Source organism: Dromiciops gliroides, chromosome 2, assembly GCF_019393635.1.
Source record: "Dromiciops gliroides isolate mDroGli1 chromosome 2, mDroGli1.pri, whole genome shotgun sequence".
In the NCBI taxonomy this organism is placed as follows: domain Eukaryota; kingdom Metazoa; phylum Chordata; class Mammalia; order Microbiotheria; family Microbiotheriidae; genus Dromiciops; species Dromiciops gliroides.
Window position 1 is genome coordinate 595,505,009 of NC_057862.1, and position 21,035 is coordinate 595,526,043.

General features: G+C 38.5%; 2 protein-coding genes across 4 annotated transcripts in view; one reads left to right on the forward strand and one right to left on the reverse strand.

Moving 5' to 3' along the window:
• The window catches only part of ASB3 (ankyrin repeat and SOCS box containing 3), a 106,284-nt gene that overhangs the window by 348 nt on the left and 84,901 nt on the right, over nt 1-21,035 (forward strand). The window contains exon 2 of one of the 2 annotated variants that reach the window (XM_043988006.1): nt 3,175-3,275. The exons of the other annotated variant lie outside the window; for it this stretch is intronic. Coding sequence (XP_043843941.1) covers nt 3,263-3,275 — 13 coding nt within the window. The 5' untranslated portion in view covers nt 3,175-3,262. The remainder of the gene's footprint in view (nt 1-3,174; nt 3,276-21,035) is intronic. 2 annotated transcript variants of the gene reach the window in all.
• Nucleotides 8,918-19,987, reverse strand: CHAC2 (ChaC glutathione specific gamma-glutamylcyclotransferase 2). Of its 2 annotated transcripts, XM_043988010.1 has the most exons (3): nt 19,494-19,985; nt 12,237-12,272; nt 8,918-9,458 (listed from the first exon to the last, which is right to left on the reverse strand). In XM_043988010.1, the coding sequence occupies exons 1-3, from the start codon at nt 19,626-19,628 to the stop codon at nt 9,075-9,077; spliced, it is 555 nt and encodes a 184-aa protein (XP_043843945.1). In that variant the 5' UTR covers nt 19,629-19,985; the 3' UTR covers nt 8,918-9,074. The 2 variants fall into 2 exon arrangements, with proteins under 2 accessions (XP_043843945.1, XP_043843946.1); XM_043988011.1 differs by lacking the exon at nt 12,237-12,272 and having other exon boundaries at nt 19,494-19,987.

Consider the following 21,035-nt stretch of genomic DNA (forward strand, 5'->3'; position numbering starts at 1 on the left):
CGGAGGGGGGAAAATCTCTTCCTCCTACGGCCTCTAAGGACCCTGGTGGTTACTTTTGTTGGCTTCGTACCTTAGGATCATCCACTCCTCCTCACCCTGAAGTGGCTCTTCTAGAGGTTTCTCTCGTCCCATCCTTCTCCACCCACCCCCTTCCCCTCTTACTTCTCTAAAGCATAGAGTTTACATTCTCAGACGGGGCTAAATGAGTTTGACTTTATACTTGTCCCACTCGGGTTCAGAAACCAAAATTAAATGGGTTGGCCTAAATAATGTTAAACTGGCGCAGTGGGGAGAGCGCTGATAGCCAGGAACACCTGGACACTTAATCGCTGTGTGACTGGAAAAGTCACTTACCTGTTGATTATTTCCAATTTATCCCTGTATATAGCTTGTTTGTGCATGGTTGTGATATTGTCAAATTTGTTAGATCTTGAGCTTCTTGTATCCCTAGTACTTAACACAGCTCCTGGCATACATTTGTTGTTCAGTCACGTTTGACTCTTCATCACCTCATTGGGGTTTTCTTGGCAAAGATACTGGACTGGTTTGCCATTTCCTTCTCCAGCACAGGTGAAGAAACTGAGGCTTGCCCAGGGTTACACAGCTAATTTGAGGCCAGATTTGCACTCAAGTCTTACTGACTCCAGACCTGGTTCTCAACCCACTGTGCCACCTAGGTGGCCTGACGTATAGCAGGTCTGCTTAATAAATATTTCTTGACTTGATCCAGTTTAAATTTGTTCTTTCACCCTTTCTTAGAACTGGACTTTGGGGAATTAGCAACACAAGTGGATGTGCTCCGTGACAACCCTTGAAATCAATGAAGACAGCTATTTTATGTCCGTTCCTATTCCCCCCACTCCCATCTTCCCAGTCAGTAAGCATTTATTAAGTGTCTGCTGTGTGCCAGGAACTGTGCTAGGTTCTGGGCATACAAACAGGCAAAATACTGTCCTTGCTCTCAAGCAGCTCAAAATTTAATAGGGGAAACAAGCAAACAAATACGTACAAACTGCGTACAGCAATAACTAGGAAAAAAGAGGGAAGGTACTAGAATTAAGAGGGGTTAGGAATGGCTTTTTGTAGAAGTGTTTAAATGTTTCAGGTGTGTATATATCTTGTATATATATCTTATCTAGATTGTAACTTCCTTGAGTGTTGAGAGTATATTGGATTTCTTTTGATACTTTCCCGTCCTTTTTACCTTTTCCTTGTTTACTGTGTTACCCACAGTAGCAATTCTAGAAATGGTATGGTTGACTCATTGAACCTTGCAAGATAAGTGTATTTAAGAGATTCTCTTGACTAATTGGATTGTGAGTTACAGTTATTCAAGTCCGGTCAATCAGCAAGCATTTATTTATAGAACAGTTGAGCTGGGCACTGTGCTGAGCTCTGTGGATAGAAAGGCAAAAACAGTTCCTGATCTCAAGGAGCTCACATTCTAATGGGGAACACATCGTGTAAATAAATATATACATACAAAATATTCTGGGTGTACCAAAAGCCTTAGTGTGGTTTTAAACTTTCGTTGTTTGAAAGTGCACTGAGACCTTTAGAACACCCTGTATACAGAATAGATGGAAGGCAGTCTCAGAGGTTTGAGTAGAAGCTGGAATTTCAGCTAGGTCTTGAAGGGGAAACTAAGAGGTAAAGGAGGGAGAGAATTACAGGCATGGAGGAGAGCCCGGGCCAAGGCCGAAGGGAGACTGGAGTGTTCTGCTTGAAGAATGAGAACTACAAAATTTACCGAGAACTGATTCCCCACCCAGTCCCCTCTTTCCCAGACAAATGAATTGCCTGGGGCTGAATGTCTTTGTCATTTCCAGACTCTTGATAGACTTGTGGACCTTCCCCCAAGTAATTTATCCCCTCCCAATGTTCTGCACCTTACTCCCTGGACTTTGTTATTTTGTAAAAGAGTGCATCTACATTAAGTAGTTTCTATTTAGAGTCAGTAGCTCCTATACTTAACTTAGGAGCAGTTCTATTGTTTCTTTTGTTAAAGGTTCATTTACATTAAGTGGTTGTAGGTCACTCTGGGGCAATCTTTTGGTTCCCTTTTTGTTCTGTTACCCCATAAAAACCACGTCCTCTGTTCCCATCTTTGGGTATTCCTAGCTTCCGTGCAGCTATAGTTCCTCTACCCCGATTAAAGACCTTATTTCTCCTATATTGTTTCCTTAATTTCCAGGTTAGCAAGAACAACAATTAGGCCAATGTAGGTAGATGGTAATAGGTATGTAGGAAAGTAAAGTATAAGAAGATTGTATTTCTCTAAGTTTTCTTATCTCTTCCTTGGCTAGTGCTCTCTCCTACTTGAATGTACATAACAGTAGTTATATACATTACATATAAACTCTTTTGTGTTTTTCATGATTCAGAACTTTATGTTAACATAAAAAAACATTTTATTAAGTGGCAATGAACTGTCCTGAAATCTGGGAGAAATTAGGTTTATTAGTGTCATGGGGAAAATGGGGTAGGGGTTTAGGGGTAGGGGTTTGGGGTCCTTAGGAATTCCTCTTTAAAGAATTACACCCTCTTGCACACAAAAGCAATTAGACTAAGATAGTAGTTTATTTGGAGGAAGGGGAAGGGAAACCATGAAAGAAATCCTTGGACTGCTCATGGGGAGAAAGGCATGGCAGAGTGTGGCTCTGAGATACCAATCTCCTCCAGCAGGAGACTGGCAGGTACTTTTATAGAGGACTGATGGGGGTGACCATCTGACTGTGGAAAGTTCCCTTAGTGTGGGAGGACCATCCCCCACTGGTTGTGGCTGGAGGAATTGGGTGAGGGGTGACTGCAGATCTTTCCAGCCATCTCCTCTGGACACACTCTGCTGATATGTTGTCTCATCCATATTGTAATTTTAATAGACCATTTGTAGATTATACCTTAGGGGTTATCGGCCATCTCTTAACTGCCAAACCTAATAGTCTTTTGCAATTTTTTTTGGTGGGGCATTGAGAGTTAAGTGCCTTGCCCAGGGTAACACAGCTAGTAAGTGTCAGGTGTCTGAATCTGGATTTGAACTCAGGTCCTCCTGAATCCAGGGCTAGTGCTTTATCTACTGTGCCACCTAACTGCCCCTGTCTTTTCCAATTTTCATTCTTCTTTACCTTACTGCAGCCTTTAATATTATCACCCTCTATTCCCTCTTCTTTCTAGGTTTCTCTGATGCTACTCTATCCTGCTTGTCCTCCTACTTGTCTCACTGTTCCATCTCAGTCTTTTCTGCTGGATCATCATTTGAATTATGACAACTAAAGGTGAGCATCTCCCAGAGTTCTGTCCTGAGATTTCTTCTCTTTTCCCAATATACTGTTTCACTTAGAGCTCACATTAGCTCCCCCTTTTTTTTTTAAAGTGAGGCAATTGGGGTTAAGTGACTTGCCTAGGGTCACACATCTAGTAAGTGTTAAGTGTCTAAGGCCGGATTTGAACTCAGGTACTCCTGACTCCAGGGGCAGTGCTCTTCTACCTAGCTGCCCCAGCTCCCATGGTTTTAATCATCATTTCCATGCTGATATAGTGGGAAAATGGGGTACGGGTTGGGGTTGGGGTTCTTGGGAATTCCTCTTTAAAGAATTACACCCTCTTGCACACAAAACTTAGTTTAAACAAGGTGATAGTTTATTTAGGAGCAAGGGAAGGGAAGGGTGGGGGGAGGGAAACCATGAAAGAAATCCTTAGACTTTTCATGGGGAGATTTGGCATAAAGCACATGGCTCAGAGGTACCAAATCTCCTCGAACAGGAGACCGGAAGGTACTTTTATAGATGACTGATGGGGGTGGACCATCTGCCCGTGAAAGTTCCTTTAGTGAGAGAGGACCATCCCCCACTGGTGGTAGCTGGGGAATTGGGTGAGCAGTGGAGAACCATCCCCCACTGGTAGTGACTAGAGGAATTGGGTGAGGGGTGGCTACGGATCCCTCTTCAGAACACAAAGGCCGAAGCCACACCCAAACTTATCTCTCCAGAGTAAGGGAGACCAGAATGAAGGGTAGGAATCCGAAACTAGCTCAGTCCGGTTTGGTTCAGCTTGTCTCTCTAGGCGTTATCTGTTCTCTGGTTTAGTTTCTCAAGGAGAAGATTCCTCGGTGTGCCCCAGAGAAATTCTGGGGTGCTCTGCGCCCCATGACATTGCTGATGATTCCCAGATCTATTTATCCAGCCTTAACCTCTTTTCCAACCTCCAGGCTCAAGTTTCTAACTACCTGTTGGACAGCTCAACATGTGCAAAACTGAATTCATCTTTCCCCACCAAACCATCTCTCTGTCTGAATTTCCTTATTACTTTCAGAGTACCACCACCCTTAAATTTAGCCATATCTTCATATCTAACCTATTTTCACTGGAGGAGGGAAAAAGGAAGGAGAGATACCTTTGTAACCTGCCTTCCCCTTTCTTTCTCTTTCTATTATTGTATAGTATAGTATTGTATGAGATAGCTAGTTGGTATAGTGGGTATAGCACTGGACCTTGAGTGAAGAAGACCAGAATTCAAATCTGGCATCAGACCCTAACTAGCTGTGTGACCCTGGCAAGTCACTTAACCCTGTTTGCCCTCAGTTTCTTCATCTGTAAAATGAGCTAGAGAAGGAAATGGCAAACTACTATAGAATCTTTGCTAAGAAAACCCATATGGGGTCACAAAGAGTTGGACATGACTGAGCAACAACACAATATTGTTATAGTATAGTTTTTGAAGGATTTCCCTACTTGAATGTTGAGGTTGTATTGCATTTCCATGTATCTGCAGTGGTGTAGCTAGAAAGGCTTAGGAATGTGTAGATATGAAAAGAGAATCCCAAGATGAAAACATTAGCAATGTTTTGCAATCTAATCCAAATAGGGATTGTAGTGTTTTGCAAAGTTTACTGTTTTGGGAATCAGGAATCTTGGATGCCACTTCCAGCCCATGTTAATTACCTATGTAACACCTCAGCAAGTCTCTTAACCTTAGTAATCGTAGATTCAGAGGTGGAAAGAACCCTAAAAATTGTCTAGTCCAATCCTCTCTTTTTATACATGAGGAAATTGAGACCCAGTTGCTGTGATTTAGATTAGTAACTTGAAGAATTGGGATTAGAACTCAGGTCCAGTTTCCACATCTAGTGTTCATTCTCTTACACCATCCTGCCCCTCATCTCTAAAAGTAAGTAGGTCGTGTTTGTTGTAAAATGGATTCCTGCCCTGATTTGAGTTAGAATTCTGATATTGCTTTCATTTCTGAGATTGTGACTAGTTAATTTCTGATTTAAGTCTTGTGATTTAAAAAAAAAAATTTTTACCTCATCAGACCAATTTATTATTTTTTTCACAATTGTTGTTGTGTAATGGTTACATACCTGACCTTGGAGTCAGAAACACCACCTGGGTTCAGGTGTGGAACTGACACTTGAGCTTATCTGATCTTGAGTAAATCACTTAACCTTTTTGGTTCCTAGGCAACTAAAAGTGTAAATTACTGAAAGAGGAGTAGAACTAAAATTATAGAGGGAGCTCGGGTAGAGGTAGGTGTTTCTAGAACATAGACTGTTCACCCTATTTCACTTATCATCTCAGTCAATAAACATTTATTAAATACCTACTGTAGAGCACTGGGCCTAGAGTCAGAAAGACTATGGTGTGGGGGCAGCTAGATGGTCTAGTGGTTAAAGCACCGGCCCTGGATTCAGGAGTACCTGAGTTCAAATCCGGCCTCAGATACTTGACACTTACTAGCTGTGTGACCCTGGGCAAGTCACTTAACCCCCATTGCCTGCAAAAAAAAAAAAAAAAAGACTACGGTGTGCCTTTTTACCCCAGGATCAAATAGAAACCCCTCTGTTTGGTATTTAAATCTCTTCACAGCCTGGCCTTGTCCGACTTTTTCAGTCTTATTATACATTATTCCTTTTCATATGCTCTACAATCCCAATTTATTCTGTCTTTTCTTTCATCTCTCTGTCTTTGCACTGACTATTCCTTATGCCTGGAATGAACTCTCTGCTCACTTTTGCTTTTTGGGATCCCTGGTTTTCTTCAAGGCAACTCAAACTTTACCTTTTGAATGAGGTGTTTTCTGATCCTCCCTGCCCCTGGCCCCTTCTTCAAGCTACCTCCCTGTCCAAACTTTCTTTTTACCTTTTTTTGGTGTACACCTCTATTTTGAATTGTGTCTCCTAATCAAATGTAAACTCCTTGAGGGCAAGGACTGGTTCACTTTTGTCTTTGTAATCCCCAGCACTTAATACAGTATTTGGCCCATAGTGCTTAATAAATGTTCATTGATAGATTTACTTTGGAAAGAGCCCTTTGCAAGTAGATCTAGAGAAATACTTGGAATAAATCATAGGGCTAAGTTAATTTTTCAGGGATAGGACTGAAAACCTGGGTCTCCTTATTCCTAATCTAGTGTTCTTTCCACTGTCAAGTCAGTTAACATTTATTATGTTAACATTGTGTCCAACTCTTCGTGATCCCTTTTAGAGTTTCCTTAGCAAAGATACTTGAGTGGTTTGCCATTTCCTTCTCCACCTCATTTTGTGGATGAGGAAACTGAGGCAAACAGGATTAAGTGACTTGCCCAGGGTTATCACACGCTAGTGTGATAGATAGGACAGAGTTGAACCTCAGGTCTTCCTGACTCCAGACCTGGTGCTCTATCTACTTAAACACCTAGCAACCCACAAACACTTATTATCCTCTACATAGGTGCTACTGGGTTAGGTGCTGAAGATTCAAAGACAAAAAAGTAAAGCCTCTACTTTTAGCTTAAGATCTCTCTCCCAACCTAATTCTTTGTTTCTTTGTCCCGGATGTCTGGATTATTTTTAAATTTTGGATTTTGGGGCAGCTAGATGGCGCAGTGGATAAAGCACCAGCCCTAGAGTCAGGAGGACCTGAGTTCAAATTTGACCTCAGACACTTAACACTTACTAGCTGTGTGACCCTGGGCAAGTCACTTAACCCCAATTGCCCGGCCAAAAAAAAAATTTGGATTTTATTATTTGTGTAGGGCAATCAAGTGTTAAAAGTACTTTAAAATATATTTAGAGGGGCAGCTAGGTGGTGCAGTGGATAGAGCACTGGCCCTGGATTCAGGAGTACCTGAATTCAAATCCAGCCTCAGACACTTAACACTTACTAACTCTGTGACCCTGGGCAAGTCACTTAACCCCAATTGCCTCACACACACACACACACACACACACACACACACACACATATATTTAGAAGCATCAAAATGATCTCTTAATTATATGATTATCTGATAGAGTACATTTCTTGTAAAATCCTCTTTTTGCATGAGATTACTGTTAAGGCAGAATCTTATTCTTCCATCTATACTTTGTATTAGCATGAGATTAGTACAAAATGAATGATGGTTTACTTTAAAGTACCTTTTTTATAGTAATAAAGTCGTATAGTAGAAAGCACTGGATTTGAATTGGAGCTTTGATACTTAATACTTTTATGACCTTGGGTCCTTTAACATTTCTGGTTCTATTTCCTCATTTGAAAAGAGTTGGACTAGATATGGGGTTCTTTTTTGCATGTGTGCTGAACTGCTTTGGACAGCTGGGTGAGCAGTGGATAAAGCACTGGACTTGGATTCAGGAAGATTCATCTTCATGAGTTCAAATCTGGCCTCAGACACTCTGGGCAAGTCACTTAACCCAGTTTGCCTCAGTTTCTTCACCTGTAAAATGAATTGGAGAAAGAAATCACTCCAATATTATTGCCAAGAAAACCCCCAATGACATCATGAAGAATTGGACATGACTTAAAAAATGACAACAACCTGGACCCCATTGACAATCTGGTGAAGCCTAGGGGTCCTTACTTAGAATATTTTTAAATGCTTAAAATATATATGAGATTACAAAGGTAACCAGTTATATATAAATACAGTTATCAAAATATTAAAACATTAAATTTAATTTTATTAAATTAAAATTTAATATTAAAATATTTAAAAGTTCACATATCCCAGGTTAAGAATCCCTGTACTAGATGATCCAATACTAGTACTAAATCTTTGATTCATGGTATTTCAGGGTTAATAAGTTATGCTCTGTAGTAATTACATATATGCAAAGATAATTGCTGTTCAGGACCATGTTAGCTTAAGCTTAAAGGAACTGACAACTTTGAAAAAATACAAAAGTTAAGAGTTAGGACTTAAATCTTTGTTTATTAAAATACATAAAATACAATCACATGCTAGTTTTTGCATTTCAAAACATGGTTTGTTACAGAATTTTATAAGCATAGATAAATGCTACAGAATTTCAGGTTTCATTTTGGTTCTCCACTAATTTCTTTTTTCTTTCTTTTTTTTTTTTTTTTTTGTGGGGCAATGGGGGTTAAGTGACTTGCCCAGGGTCACACAGCTAGTAAGTGTCAAGTGTCTGAGGTCGAATTTGAACTCAGATCCTCCTGAATCCAGGGTTGGTGCTTTATCCACTGCGCCACCTAGCCACCCCCCCCCTTTTTTTCCCACTAATTTCAAAACAGTATTGTACTGGCAGGTTGGTAGATGTAGAGATTATTTTTCCACAATTGATAGCCATGGGTAAAATATATTTATTCTTCTAAGATACAGCTGTACCACACTTGTATCAAAGGACAAACTTACCCACCACTTCATTCTTCCATAGTAGTGAAAGAAAGTGAAAACTACTTTCTAAAGCTAAAACATAGGTAGGAGTCCTCAGGTTATCTCATTTCTTTTCCACTTATCATCAGATTAAAATTTTGTATTTGTATTTTGTTTAACATTTTCAAAACAGGATGCGTAGTGGTTTCTTTGCCTGTATATTTCTAAATCAAGAATATATTATTAATGGAAAAAGAGCCACTGTCATATAACTTAAGATATTGTATATTATTTAAATGCGACTTAGCTTGCGATTTTTTAAAATGCTGGAATACAGATAATATGTAGTTTTTCCAGGGCAGACTACAAATAGCAAACTATGTTATCCTGGACACACCATTAAGAAAAAGATTGTGATATTTAGGAGAAACCATAACCCTGAAGATAGTGTTTGTTTGCAAAAATCAATGATTATCTCTTTATATGCAATTGAGATTTTGTTTTCGTTCAGAAAGTTCCTTTACTAATTTTTCCAAGGAGAAGAGATGCTCATCTGCATCTTCTGGCACAAGATTCCTGATAGAATTTGCAAGTTCAAAAAGATATTCAGTATTTCTTCCACTAGGACCAACTGCATTTAAAATCTGTTCAGCAATGTCTTCCAGTGGGGCTGGACCAAGATAGTTAGGATTATCACATGTTCCAATATATAATAGTACACTAAATGGTTTTATGCTGTGGTCTTTTGGATAGAAAATGACTGTGGAAGTCCTGTAGCCTCCTTTCTCTCTGTAGTCAAGGTAAGCTTTTACTTCCTCTTCTTTTCCTGCTGGCAGTCGGTATGCAACACCCCATACACAACCCTATGGAAGAAGAAAAGTGGGTAAATTCATCTTATGTTTTAAAAGATGTGTAAAATATTTATAAAACATGGGGAAATGTAATATCTAGAGTATTTAAAAATTTTTTAAATCAGTAGACTGAAGTGGTACCTGTAACTTGTTATAATTCTCTTTAGCTATTGGCAGTTGTGAAATAGTCTATGCTATTGTATTTTTTTTTCTCTTCTGCTCTAATCTAGGATTGAAAAAGAGGGTCCACTTAGCCAGAGTAAGGGATAACCAAAGAACAGTTCATGTTTTACACTGGTATCCTCATGATGTCAAAAGGTACCCAACATGCTGGTTGGACTCCATTGGTGAATGAATGTATGGTAGGATGTGGATGAGTCATACAAGATGGACAGGCATGGGTTAGGAAATACCCAAATCAGTGGGATCATTGTTTCACTGGAGCATTTTATATTTATTATTAATTTGTATTTAGTAAGGCTGAAATTAAAGTGAACACACCCATGTATGTATGTACATACATGTGTAAACACATTTATATAGGGGGGAGATGGGGAAGGAGAGAAAGAGAGATTTCTCCCCACCATAACACTTCTTAAAAATAAGAGATTCATATGCAAGATGGGAACCAACCATCATTTTGTGAATTTTTTCTTTTGCCTAAGGTTTTCAAGAGTTCTTTGTAGTTTTCTTCAAGGGCGTTTACAGGTGAAGAGAATACCTTAAAAAAAAAAGCTGCATCTTATTCTAGAATTGTCATTATTTTATTTTAAAATAAAAATGTTTTTTGGCAGTTGTATTTATTCATTTTTATGTAAAGATTAAGGCATAAAAATAAAAAACTAAAGCAATATACTTACAACATTGGACTTTTGCTTCAATGGACACAGAGAAAAGATTATTTTTTGTTTCTTGTGTTCAGTTATGGGAAAAGTTAAAGCTTATGTCCTCTTAGGTACTTGATTAAGAATGTAACCAAAGTAGAAGCTAAATTTCATAGCTATGAACCTAACCTAACAGAAAGTCCTTAATCTTTAAACCCTGGGTTTCTAATCCTCTTTTTGAATAGCCAAATTGACTAAAATGGTTTACAAAATCAAATGTCATTTTTTAATTGTTTAATTTGGGGATTAAATCTACAACTACATGTTTTTAAATCACATAAAAATATGAATCAGGAAAGCATTTCCTAATTTATAACATATACTTGTTCACATTATAAAGCATGATGATACATTTGCTTTGCTTGTATCCACACTTTAAAACATTGACTCTTCAGTATTCTTTTTTGGAAACTGTGAAATTAACTGTTAATCCCCCCAAACTAGTAATTAAAAATACCTGGGAAATTTGAACCACATAAACATATGTGCACCTGTGTACAAAACATTGCCCTTAATGCTATTAATAAAATTCAATCAATAAAAGAAAGTAGAATTGCTGGAAAGGTTATTAATCTATTAGATTATTTTTGCAAATTTAGCACCAGGTGGTTATGGTAATAAAAATGAGCTCCCTCTAAACATCAGGAGGCTGGCATTCTGTTGATAGTCTGTAATTGACAGATTTATGGACATGCAGAAATCTATTATTTGAAGTAAAAAATCTGCACAACGATAATGGTAGTTAGTTGGAGATGTCATGCAGTAAAATAGGTAGAGGGGCCAGATTTAGAGACAGGAATAAACAATGACGATTAAAAAGTTGAGAGACATAGTTTCTGGGTGATTTAATCATTTTATTAATAAGGCTGCCAGGTTAGCAATAAAAGGATAGTCATTTGGCTGTTTCTCTCAGACCAGAGACATTCATGGCTGGCAGACTCACAGTTTATGTATTCTTGAAAAACAGTAGGTGGTCAGTGGGGCCAAGAATTAACCCCTGCAAAGAGAAGTCCTATCCAGGCTTGGGCTATCAATTCAAAGAATGTCTTCCTTCTTTGGGGAAGGGATCTGTCTCCACCCAAGTTTGAATAGAACACTGTGAGCTTCTCCACCCTAGATTAAATTCCTTGCATGTTTGGGTGGGGTCTAACCAAGATGAAAAGAATTAATGCAATCTTATTATCATGGAGAAACTGAACCCTGAAAAATCAGGGCTTTGGAAGCAGGGCAAAGTTCTGGATTCTCCCCAAGATATTGGCTATAAATAATCATTTCTCACGACACATATACATATACCTGTGTCTCTATATATTACATACATATATTCCAGTTGTATGACAGTGAGCTGATCTGCACTGTAGGAAGTTCCCCACACAAATGATGACATAGATCCGCCCCCACCCCCACAAAAAGGGTTTTTGTTGTTGTGTGTTTTTTTTTTTTTGGTGGGGCAATGAGGGTTGAGTGACTTGACCAAGGTCACACAGTAAGTGTCAAATGTCTGAGGCCAGATTTGAACTCAGGACCTCTTGAATATCCACTGCACCACCTAGCTGCCCCTCCAAAACGTTTTTAACATTGGTTTTGTGATCTAAGTATCTCCACTTATTTTGAGAAATGCTGTAAGATTTTTTAAATAGTTTTTTTTTTAATGTGCGTCATAGTTGTTGTTTACACCATGTCTGTCTCTATACTGCTCTCTATCCCTTGCAAACCTGAAACCAAACCTGGACAATGAAAAAGATATTTTAACATAAAAAAACCGGAATTCTAGAACTAAGCCATGCATTTTCCTTCTATTATGCTACCTCCCTTATAGAACTTCTTTGGCTGTCTGGTTTGATTGTAGTGGGATACATTTCTTATAATTTCATATAGACATCTTTATATAAAAACTGTACCATACCCCAGGATCTTCAACAAGAGTCACAACTCTTCCAGGCTGGAAAAAAATTTCAAAAATATTAAAAAAAAATACTTAACTGAACAATAGTATCAACCTTTACCTAAATTGGAATAACCACATACCAAGTTAATATAATCATGTTTTAGTAAAAGAATTAGTTTTCATATTTTCTAATATAAAGTGTACTGAATCAGAAAAACTATTGCTTTGTTTTCTCAAAGATAACTTCAATAAATTGGATGTATTTTATACTAATTTAAGTTAAAAACAAAAAAATATATGGACAGCCAGAGACTACTCCAAAATTAAAGGCAAGGTGAGGCAAATGAAGTAAAATTAAACATCTGGTCACTTTCTTATTATGTGAGTAAAAATATGATGCTACTGGGAGCACCAATAGAACAGAGGGAGGTCCCACTAGAGAACTAAGTGGCCTGTACTTTTCAGTGGTCATGAGCTATTCTCTTCATAAGAGCTGACAATTTATACACAGTATCTTAATTGATCCTCACTTCCAGGGAGATAACTGCAGGTATTAGCATCCTCATTTTACAACTAGTATTTGTCAGAGGCAAGACTTGAACCTTTAAGGCCTCCTTGACTGCAAGCTGGCCTCGCCCTTTTTCCACTACATCATTCTGTTTTTCAAAAATATAACTCAACGTAACATTTTAAAAACAACTGCTTTAAATACTGCTAGCTTTCTGTCATGCCATCTTCATTAATAAAAATTCTGATTTTTAATAACTAGTCAGACATGTGGTTTCCTTGATAGATTGAGTTTACTTAGTGTTTTGGAAATATTCTTTTTTAAAAAATAAAGCTTTATATTATTTACTTTCCAGATGAATTCCCTAAATTATGTTGATTATTTTAAAATCAGCATAAACATATTTTTCAATACTGTCTGGAGTAGGGCGATGCATGGCCAGTGAAGCAGTAGTGGATAGAATTTGATTTGAAGTTGGGAAGACCTGGGTTCAATTCCTACATCTGATGTAATGGTAATATGACCTGGGCAAGTCACTGTAACCTATTAATATATAGGGAACTCTCTAAGACTAGAAGATCACAGAATTTTGAGAGTGAGAAAGGGACCTTAGTAACCAACTAATCCAACCCACACATGGAAGGAATTGCCACTATAACCTACTCGGCATAACAGGCTGTCCAGTTTCTGCTTAAAGACCTCTAGGGAGGGGGATCTCACCATGTCTTTAGACATTTTGGACAGCTTTAACTGTTAAGAAGGTTTTCCTAGTTGTTAGGGCTAAATTGCCACTTTATAGCTACCACTTATTTTTTCTCCCTTCTGGAGCCAAACAAAATAAGTCAAATCCTTGCTCCACATAACAGTCCTTCAAATTCTTGAACAAAACTTTCCATATCTCCTTGGAGACAGTGGATAAATCAAGGTTCTTCACCAAGTTGCCCTTCTTTGGACACTCTCCACCTTAATGTGTTTCTTTAACATTAGTGAACAAAATAGATCACAGTTCAACATTGGGTTTATGACCTCCCTATTCTGTGCCCCTATAAATGCAACCCAAGATTGTTTTTTTGGCTGCCACATTATACTACTGAATTATATTTAATTTGCAGTGTACTAAAACCCTCAGATCCTTTTAAGAATTGCTGTTTATCCAGGCCTCCTACATCTTATATTTTTGGAGTTGATTTTTTTTGGTACTTAAGTGCAGACTTTGCATTTATCCTTACTTAATTTAATCTTCTTAGATGTAGTTCAGTGCTGTAGCTCAGAAATTTCAAACGCTAGAGGCCTGAAACAGATTAAAATGTAATTGGGAAATTTATAACAATAAATAAAACATAGATAACATTTTAAAACTAAGTCAAAATGTGGCCCACAGGGATCCTAATGTAGGGATTAGTAGGCCCCATTTCTATCTGATACAACTCTTCTAGCCATTCAAGATCCTTTTGGATCTTAATTTAGTCATTCTGGGTTAGTTATCCCTCTTAGTTTTCTGTCATTTGTAAATCTGACAAAACTATCATCTGTGCCTTTAGCCAAGTCATTGATAAAAATATTAAAGAGTAGAGCCAATAAAGATCCCTGGGGGATGCCGTTGGAGATCTGCCATATTAATATTGAGCCATTAATAACTACTCTTGGAGTCTGCAATCCAAGTAGTTCTGAATCCATTTCACTGTACTACTATCTGATCCATATCTCTCCATCTTTTCCACGAGTATGAGATGCTTCTATCAGAAGCTTTGCTAAAATATGTAAACTCTATTTATAGCATTCCTCTCATCTAGAACTAGATGTTTGTTTGGCATGATGTTCTTGATTAAGCCTTGATAAATCAAAGATTATTCTTTGTAATCACTGCTTCACTATGTAGATATCCAATTGGAACACTTGTTCTTCAATCTTTTGTTACCTCTCCTGTATTCCTTGATTTTTTTTTTCTAGTGTCACTAAGAATGCTTCAACAATCACATCTCTTAGGACCTAAAGATAGAATTAATCTAGCCAGATAACTTGAATGCAACAAGAGCAGCTATGTGCTCATTTACTACCTCCTTATCTTTTATTTTGTTCTGTCTCTAGCATAAAGAATTTAGTACCTCACCCATATTTCTACTGTCAGTTACCCATCCACATGAAGCGAAGATCCTATCCCTTCCCTGATTACCTTTTTTCTCCAAATACAACACCACCAAAAAATCTTTTTGCTATCTTTAGTTGGAGAGCAGGTGCTGATGTGCATTAGTAAAGAGAGTTTCCTTATCCTGGGAACTCTTGATACTGATGAAATCACAGGTCTGGACCAGAAATTAATAGCAGGAAACAAATAAGACATGGTCCTTACCCTTAATGAACTTGGAGACAAAAACATATAGAAATAAGGAGATATTAAGTACTAAATTGTATGGTCCTGATTATAAGTATTCCAGAAATTTATAAAATGTTGAGTGGTCATAATTAGAGTTTCGTGGAGGTGAAACTGGGCCTTGTAAGATATAAAGGACTATCTTAGGCAGAGCATTACACAGGTGTTACTAACTAGAATAGAGACAGACATGAGTGGTATGTCCAGAGAATAGCCAGGAAAACAGCCATCTGAGTTTTTAAAACCTTGCTCTCTCCTGGGTTTCTTCCTATCCATTTTACCACTTCTAAATTTCCCTTGCTTGATCTTCATTCATGTCCCATCCCTACCCATTAGGTGTCCCCAAAGGCTTTGTCTTGGGCCTTTTTTCTCTTGGAGATGTAGAACTTCCTAAGGGTTCAATTTTCACTATGTAGATGGCTCCTAGATCCAGGCTTATTCTCTTTCATGTTTTAGTTTTGAATTACTTCTTTTCTTTTAGGCATCAACAACTGGATTTCCAAAGACATCAAACTTAATCTGTTGAAAATGAAGTTCATCGTTCTCCCTCCCTACTAATTCCTCCCTCAAACCATCCTATTTCTTTTGAGGGCATGGCTATCATTTTTTTGTCCCCCAGGTTCACAACCTCAAGAATCATCTTCAACTTGTAGATGCTACTTCCACAACATCTCTCACATCCTATTCTCTTTATTTACATCGATCAGTACACATTTACTAAGCATCAACTAAATGCCAGGCATTTGGCACCTACCTAGTTCAGGTATTCATTAACTTTTGCCTGGACCACTGCACAGCCTCCTAATCGGAATTTGGGCATTTACTCTTTCTTCTTTCCATTATATCTTTTACTTGGTTACCAAAGTTAGTGACTCACTATTACTTCTGGGATAAAATACAAAAACCTCTGGTATTGAAAACTTCACAAGAATGGCACTAGCCTACCCAGTCAAAATGGTCTGCTTGACTTGGAGGCAGAGACTGAATTCATTTTTTTAATCGAATGCCCTGCAGGTAGCACTAAGTCTGCCTCACAATAGTCTTTTAATAAATGATTGTTTATTGACTGATTTTTCATAGTCTGTTACTTTTGTCTAGAATTCACTCCATTTCTGTCTCTAGCTTTTTTCAAGGCGCAACTGATGCTTCCTGTGGGAAGCTTTTTAATCCCCCTAGTTGCTAGTACTCTTTCCTTCCCCCAACACTTTAAGGTTTAAAAAGTTATATTAGCATACCAGGTTGGGAATGTTTTCCCCATGGTTCAGATGAGCAACATTTGAACCATGCCTAAAGGCTTGGCCTAGACTGGGCCTAAAGAAGTTAAATAGCTTGCCCAATGTAACTGATATGTAAAAGAGCTGGGATTAGAATCCAAGTCTTCATTCCAAATCTTTCCACTACACATTTAATAATAAATGGCCAAATTAATCCTGCTAAACAGTTTTGAAAGAGGTATAGAATGAGGATCCTAGGATTTGAAGAGGTACCATAAGTATCATTTAGTCCAAAGATTCTTAAACTGTGGGTCATGATCCCTAAGGGGTCCCGTTAACTAAATGTGGCAGTCATGAAAAATTTGGCAACAGTAAATGGTTACGTATATCTATTTTATATACATATGTACCTGTGGTTACGTAAAAATTTCTTGGGTGAAAAGGGGCTGTGAGTGGAAAAAGTTTAACTGACCTGAATGGTCAGTTCTTTTATTTTACAGCAGAGGAAGCTGATGCCCATTTAAAAACTATTCTTCTGACTCCAAATGCAGTTACATTCAGATAGGTTCATCCCCTGAGGGTTAGCCACTAGGTGATCTATTTTTTTAGTCACTACAACTCAAGATGATTTGGTAAGGTACCCATACCAATGAAATCACATTTTAGGTACTTAAGTATAGAACGAATACTTCAAAAAATAATTTTCCTTTGTAAACTGAAAAGGGATAATTTTTCAAGGGATCAATTTTTGTTGGGCCAAAAAAAAAAGTGTTGAGTATTCATAATAGGATAGAAAAGCTAATCAGCAAATATATCCTGCATATAACCTTTTTCCTTGTTTTGATATTGTGTACAAATGGATAATTTTTCTACTAATTTGAATTATCAAATTATTATTGTAATTTTTCTTCTATAAAAACACTCCTTGATGCCCATACCAACTTCATTTTTACAAGATTAATAAAGTATAATAGTCGTGGCTAACATGCTTGTGAAAATCAGCATATAATTTGCCTTTTACTATATATGTGTATGTACACATATAATTTGATAAACTTGGTTGTGTGTGTGTTTTTGTTTTGTTTTGTTTTGTTTTTTGCAGGGCAATGGGGGTTAAGTGACTTGCCCAGGGTCACACAGCTAGTAAGTGTCAAGTGTCTGAGGCTGGATTTGAACTCAGGTACTCCTGAATCCAGGGCCGGTGCTTTATCCACTGCACCACCCCGTGTGTGTGTTTTTTAAGGCAATGGGGGTTAAGTGACTTGCCCAGGGTCACACAGCTAATAAGTGTCAAATGTCTGAGGCCGAATTTGAACTCAGGTCGTTCCTGACTCCAGGGTTGGTAGTGGATAGAGATCCACTGTACCACCTGGGCTGCCCCTAAACTTGTTTTTAAAGATATTTTTTGTTTTTCCTAGGGAAAAGCAATTTAAGGGACATTTTGAAATTGATTTATATTTGGAAACTTAAACGTTAAGTAGTCTAGAACAATTTTCAAAAATCATTATTTGTTCCCTGAAATTTCAGTTGGTCTACAATATTTATTTGCACTGGCTTCATTTAAATACTCTCTCATTTTTAATTTTTAACCCCTCCCATGGCATATCAACCTAAGAAAGTAACAACACCTTTGTTAAATTTTAGGTGGAGACTGGTCAGCATTTACTTTTTGGTGTCTTAAAATTCTGCTTCCCAACTTCTGATCTGGTATAAAACTGCCTTTCCACTTCAGAGTTCTACAGCTTAAGATTAGTGTGAAGACCAAGGTTTGAATTCTGTCTCTGACACTTAAAAAGAGCAACGTGATCATGAATCAGTAAACTTGGGGATAAAAAAGTGGGGACAAAACTCAGGTTCTGAGGAACAAAAGAGGTAATGTTTGTAAATTTTTTAAACTTAAAAACCCTAAGTATTAGCTAGTGCTATTATTCTGGGTTAGAGTCTTGTCATTTTCCTCTCTCCCATGTCAAACCCTGTCCCTAAATATAAAACTTAAAAAAAAATTTTTTTTTCTATCCATTTTGTTGTATCATTTATCTGATGGATTTAAAAAGTTTAAAAAACTAAACTCTGGTCAATGGTTCTGCTGTCCTAGCATCTGAAAAGTGATCTAGGTTTCCTTAATCCGCAAAATGAGGATGACTTTTGCCCTACCTACTTCACGTTTATGAGGAATGTACTTTGCCAAAAGTAAACAATTAAATTTTAGTAACTTAAGAAAAATTTCATCCATCTACACAAAAATATCAATATTGAAAAGGATAACAGGGATCATCAAATTCTGATCATAGTGTTTTCAAAACTTTATTTTCTTAAGAATAAAAGATGTAAATAAAATATTTAAAGCAATACAAGGCTGGTTTGGATTAAGTGATATATTAATTCTCTGCATGTTTTATGTATACAAATGAATACCTATAAGAGAGGATAGTAATTGTTGGGATGAAGATGTAAGGTAAAGGGAGCAAAACTTCTTTAATTTAGGATTGACGAGAAAGTAACAGAAAAATACACATTGGTTAATAGTGAGTGATTCCATATTTATCTTCACCAGTTGCCTTCAGGAAACAACTGCTTGTTCAGTTGTAATAAAATTTCTTTCCTTTTGATCACTCAGTCATGTCTTAAGTAACTTGAGTACCATGAGTAGAGTTTGGAAAAGTTAATGATTTGTTATAAAATCATATATATTGGTTTTAATGGCAGAATGTAGCAATTACCAGGCATTTAATTCTTGGAAAAAGCAAATTGTGACAAAGGTGCTGCTTGTGAATTCACAAGTGAATTAATTAACCTGTTACTCCTGTTTGGTCTGTTGTGACTTGACCCTATGAAACCTTGTCGTAAGCACCAAAACCCATGTACTGGGGCCTCTTCCTAGACCATAAACCCTACAAATTTTGCCTCTCCCGTACCAGCTTCTTCGGAAGAGGGCAGTGCCCCCGGATAACAGTCAACACTCCAGGTTTTCTTCTTAATGCATTTTTGGGGGAGTTGGGCTAGGGGATGGCTGAAGATGATGTGGACAGGACTGAGGAGAATAACTTGCTTTGGCGTCCCTGAACCCTTAACGGCAGAGGATGGGGGAAAGGTGTGTGCTGGGGGGCTGTCAGGGTTGCTAAGGGAGGGCCAGGGCCCCGAGCGGAAAGGGGCAGCAGCGGAGGTCGGGGCTGGTTTCTCACCTTGCCGGGGACCCCGCGGTGGTCGGTGCTGCCCTGCCAGAAGCGCCGGCTGTAGCCTGTAATGGACCCGACCACTTTGTCCTGATAGGGAAAATCCACCTTCCAGATGAGGGAACCATAGCCGAAAACCCACATTTTCTTCCTTATTCAGCAGCATGAACTGCTAGTCTCAGAGCCGCAACTAACCGGCTCTCCTAGCGCAGGCGCGACGATTGCGCAGCCGCCGGGCACGCAAGGCATTCTGGGAGATATGTCCTTCAACCTCCGAGTCCCTTGTTTCCTGAAGGTTTAGTTTCTCCTTACTTCAAGAGGAACTGCACCTTTTCCTTTTCGTAGGATCACGGTCTCTTCAGTAATTTCTACTGCCTCTTCGCCCCATCCCTCCCGTGCGCTCTTGTGTGTCCGGAATTACTGTGCCCACAACACCTTGCGGGGCGTCGGCTTTTCTCTGCTCCACCTCCCTCTGAAGTTGTTGTTTAAGGAGATGGAAAAGGGGGAGGGGGACAAGGGCGGGGTGTGCGCTAGTGCCTGGCTCTGTCCAGATAGGGCGGAGGGAGGTGCTGACTCAGGGCCGGGAAGATGTGTATTGCGTTGCTCCGGAATTGGGATTTCTGCCCAGGCACCACCTCTCCCAAAGATTGTTTACAGCCAGTTCATTTCTCTTTCTGTACTTCTGTATGTTTCATATTAAAAAGTAAAGTTCTATAGAGGAGTTTTAGCACCCACATATTCTCTCCTCGGCCCCCAAGTCCCTTGCCCTCTTTTTTATATGGCACTAAGTTTTACAAATGGGAGGCCTCTGCCTCTGCTTTAGTGTAAAGATCTTTGGCCTTTGTGTTGAGTCGCCTGGCCTCAAACCCAGATTGACAGTAGTCACAGGACCCTGTGAGCCTCATTTTTCTCATCTTTAAAATGGGAATGATAATACCTGGAAGACCTATCTTAATTGCTTTCAGGATTATGCACGTAAATCCCTTCGTAAAATAAATGTTAACCCTATAAGTGCAAATATTTTATTATCTCCATTTCATAGATGAAGTTCCAGAGGTCAAGTGCTCATAAATATCCGAGGTGGCTTGACTGCAAGCCCTCTACTCTTCTCTCCATGCTGTTTTTGTGTTAAAATGTTGCACTTTAGGGGGCAGCTAGGTGGCGCAGTGGATAAAGCATCAGCCCTGGATTCAGGAGAACCTGAGTTCAAATTTGGCCTCAGACACTTGACACGTACTACCTGTGTGACCTTGGGCAAGTCACTTAACCCTCATTGCCCTGCAAAAAAAAAAAGGAGGTGAAATAAAAACCAAAAAAAAATCAATTAAAATGTTGCACTTTGGGGCAGCTAGGTGGCGCAGTGGATAAAGCACTGGCCCAGGATTCAGGAGTACCTGAGTTCAAATCCAGCTTCAGACACTTAACACTTACTAGCTGTGTGACCCTGGGCAAGTCACTTAACCCCAATTGCCTTACCGAAAAAACCCCAAAAAAACAACAAAAAAATGTTGCACTTTAAATTCTGGCTGTGATTCTTTATGAGGGGTGGTC

What these genes read in the sequence shown, in the direction of transcription:
- CHAC2 (XM_043988010.1), bottom strand. Translation starts at nt 19,628, where the DNA reads ATGTGGGTTTTCGGCTATGGTTCCCTCATCTGGAAGGTGGATTTTCCC. An exon ending in ACCGCGGGGTCCCCGGCAAG is followed by an intron (nt 12,273 to 19,493) that starts GTGAGAAACCAG and finishes ATTTTTTTCCAG; the next exon opens with CCTGGAAGAGTTGTGACTCT. An exon ending in CTCTTGTTGAAGATCCTGGG is followed by an intron (nt 9,459 to 12,236) that starts GTATGGTACAGT and finishes CTTCTTCCATAG; the next exon opens with GGTTGTGTATGGGGTGTTGC.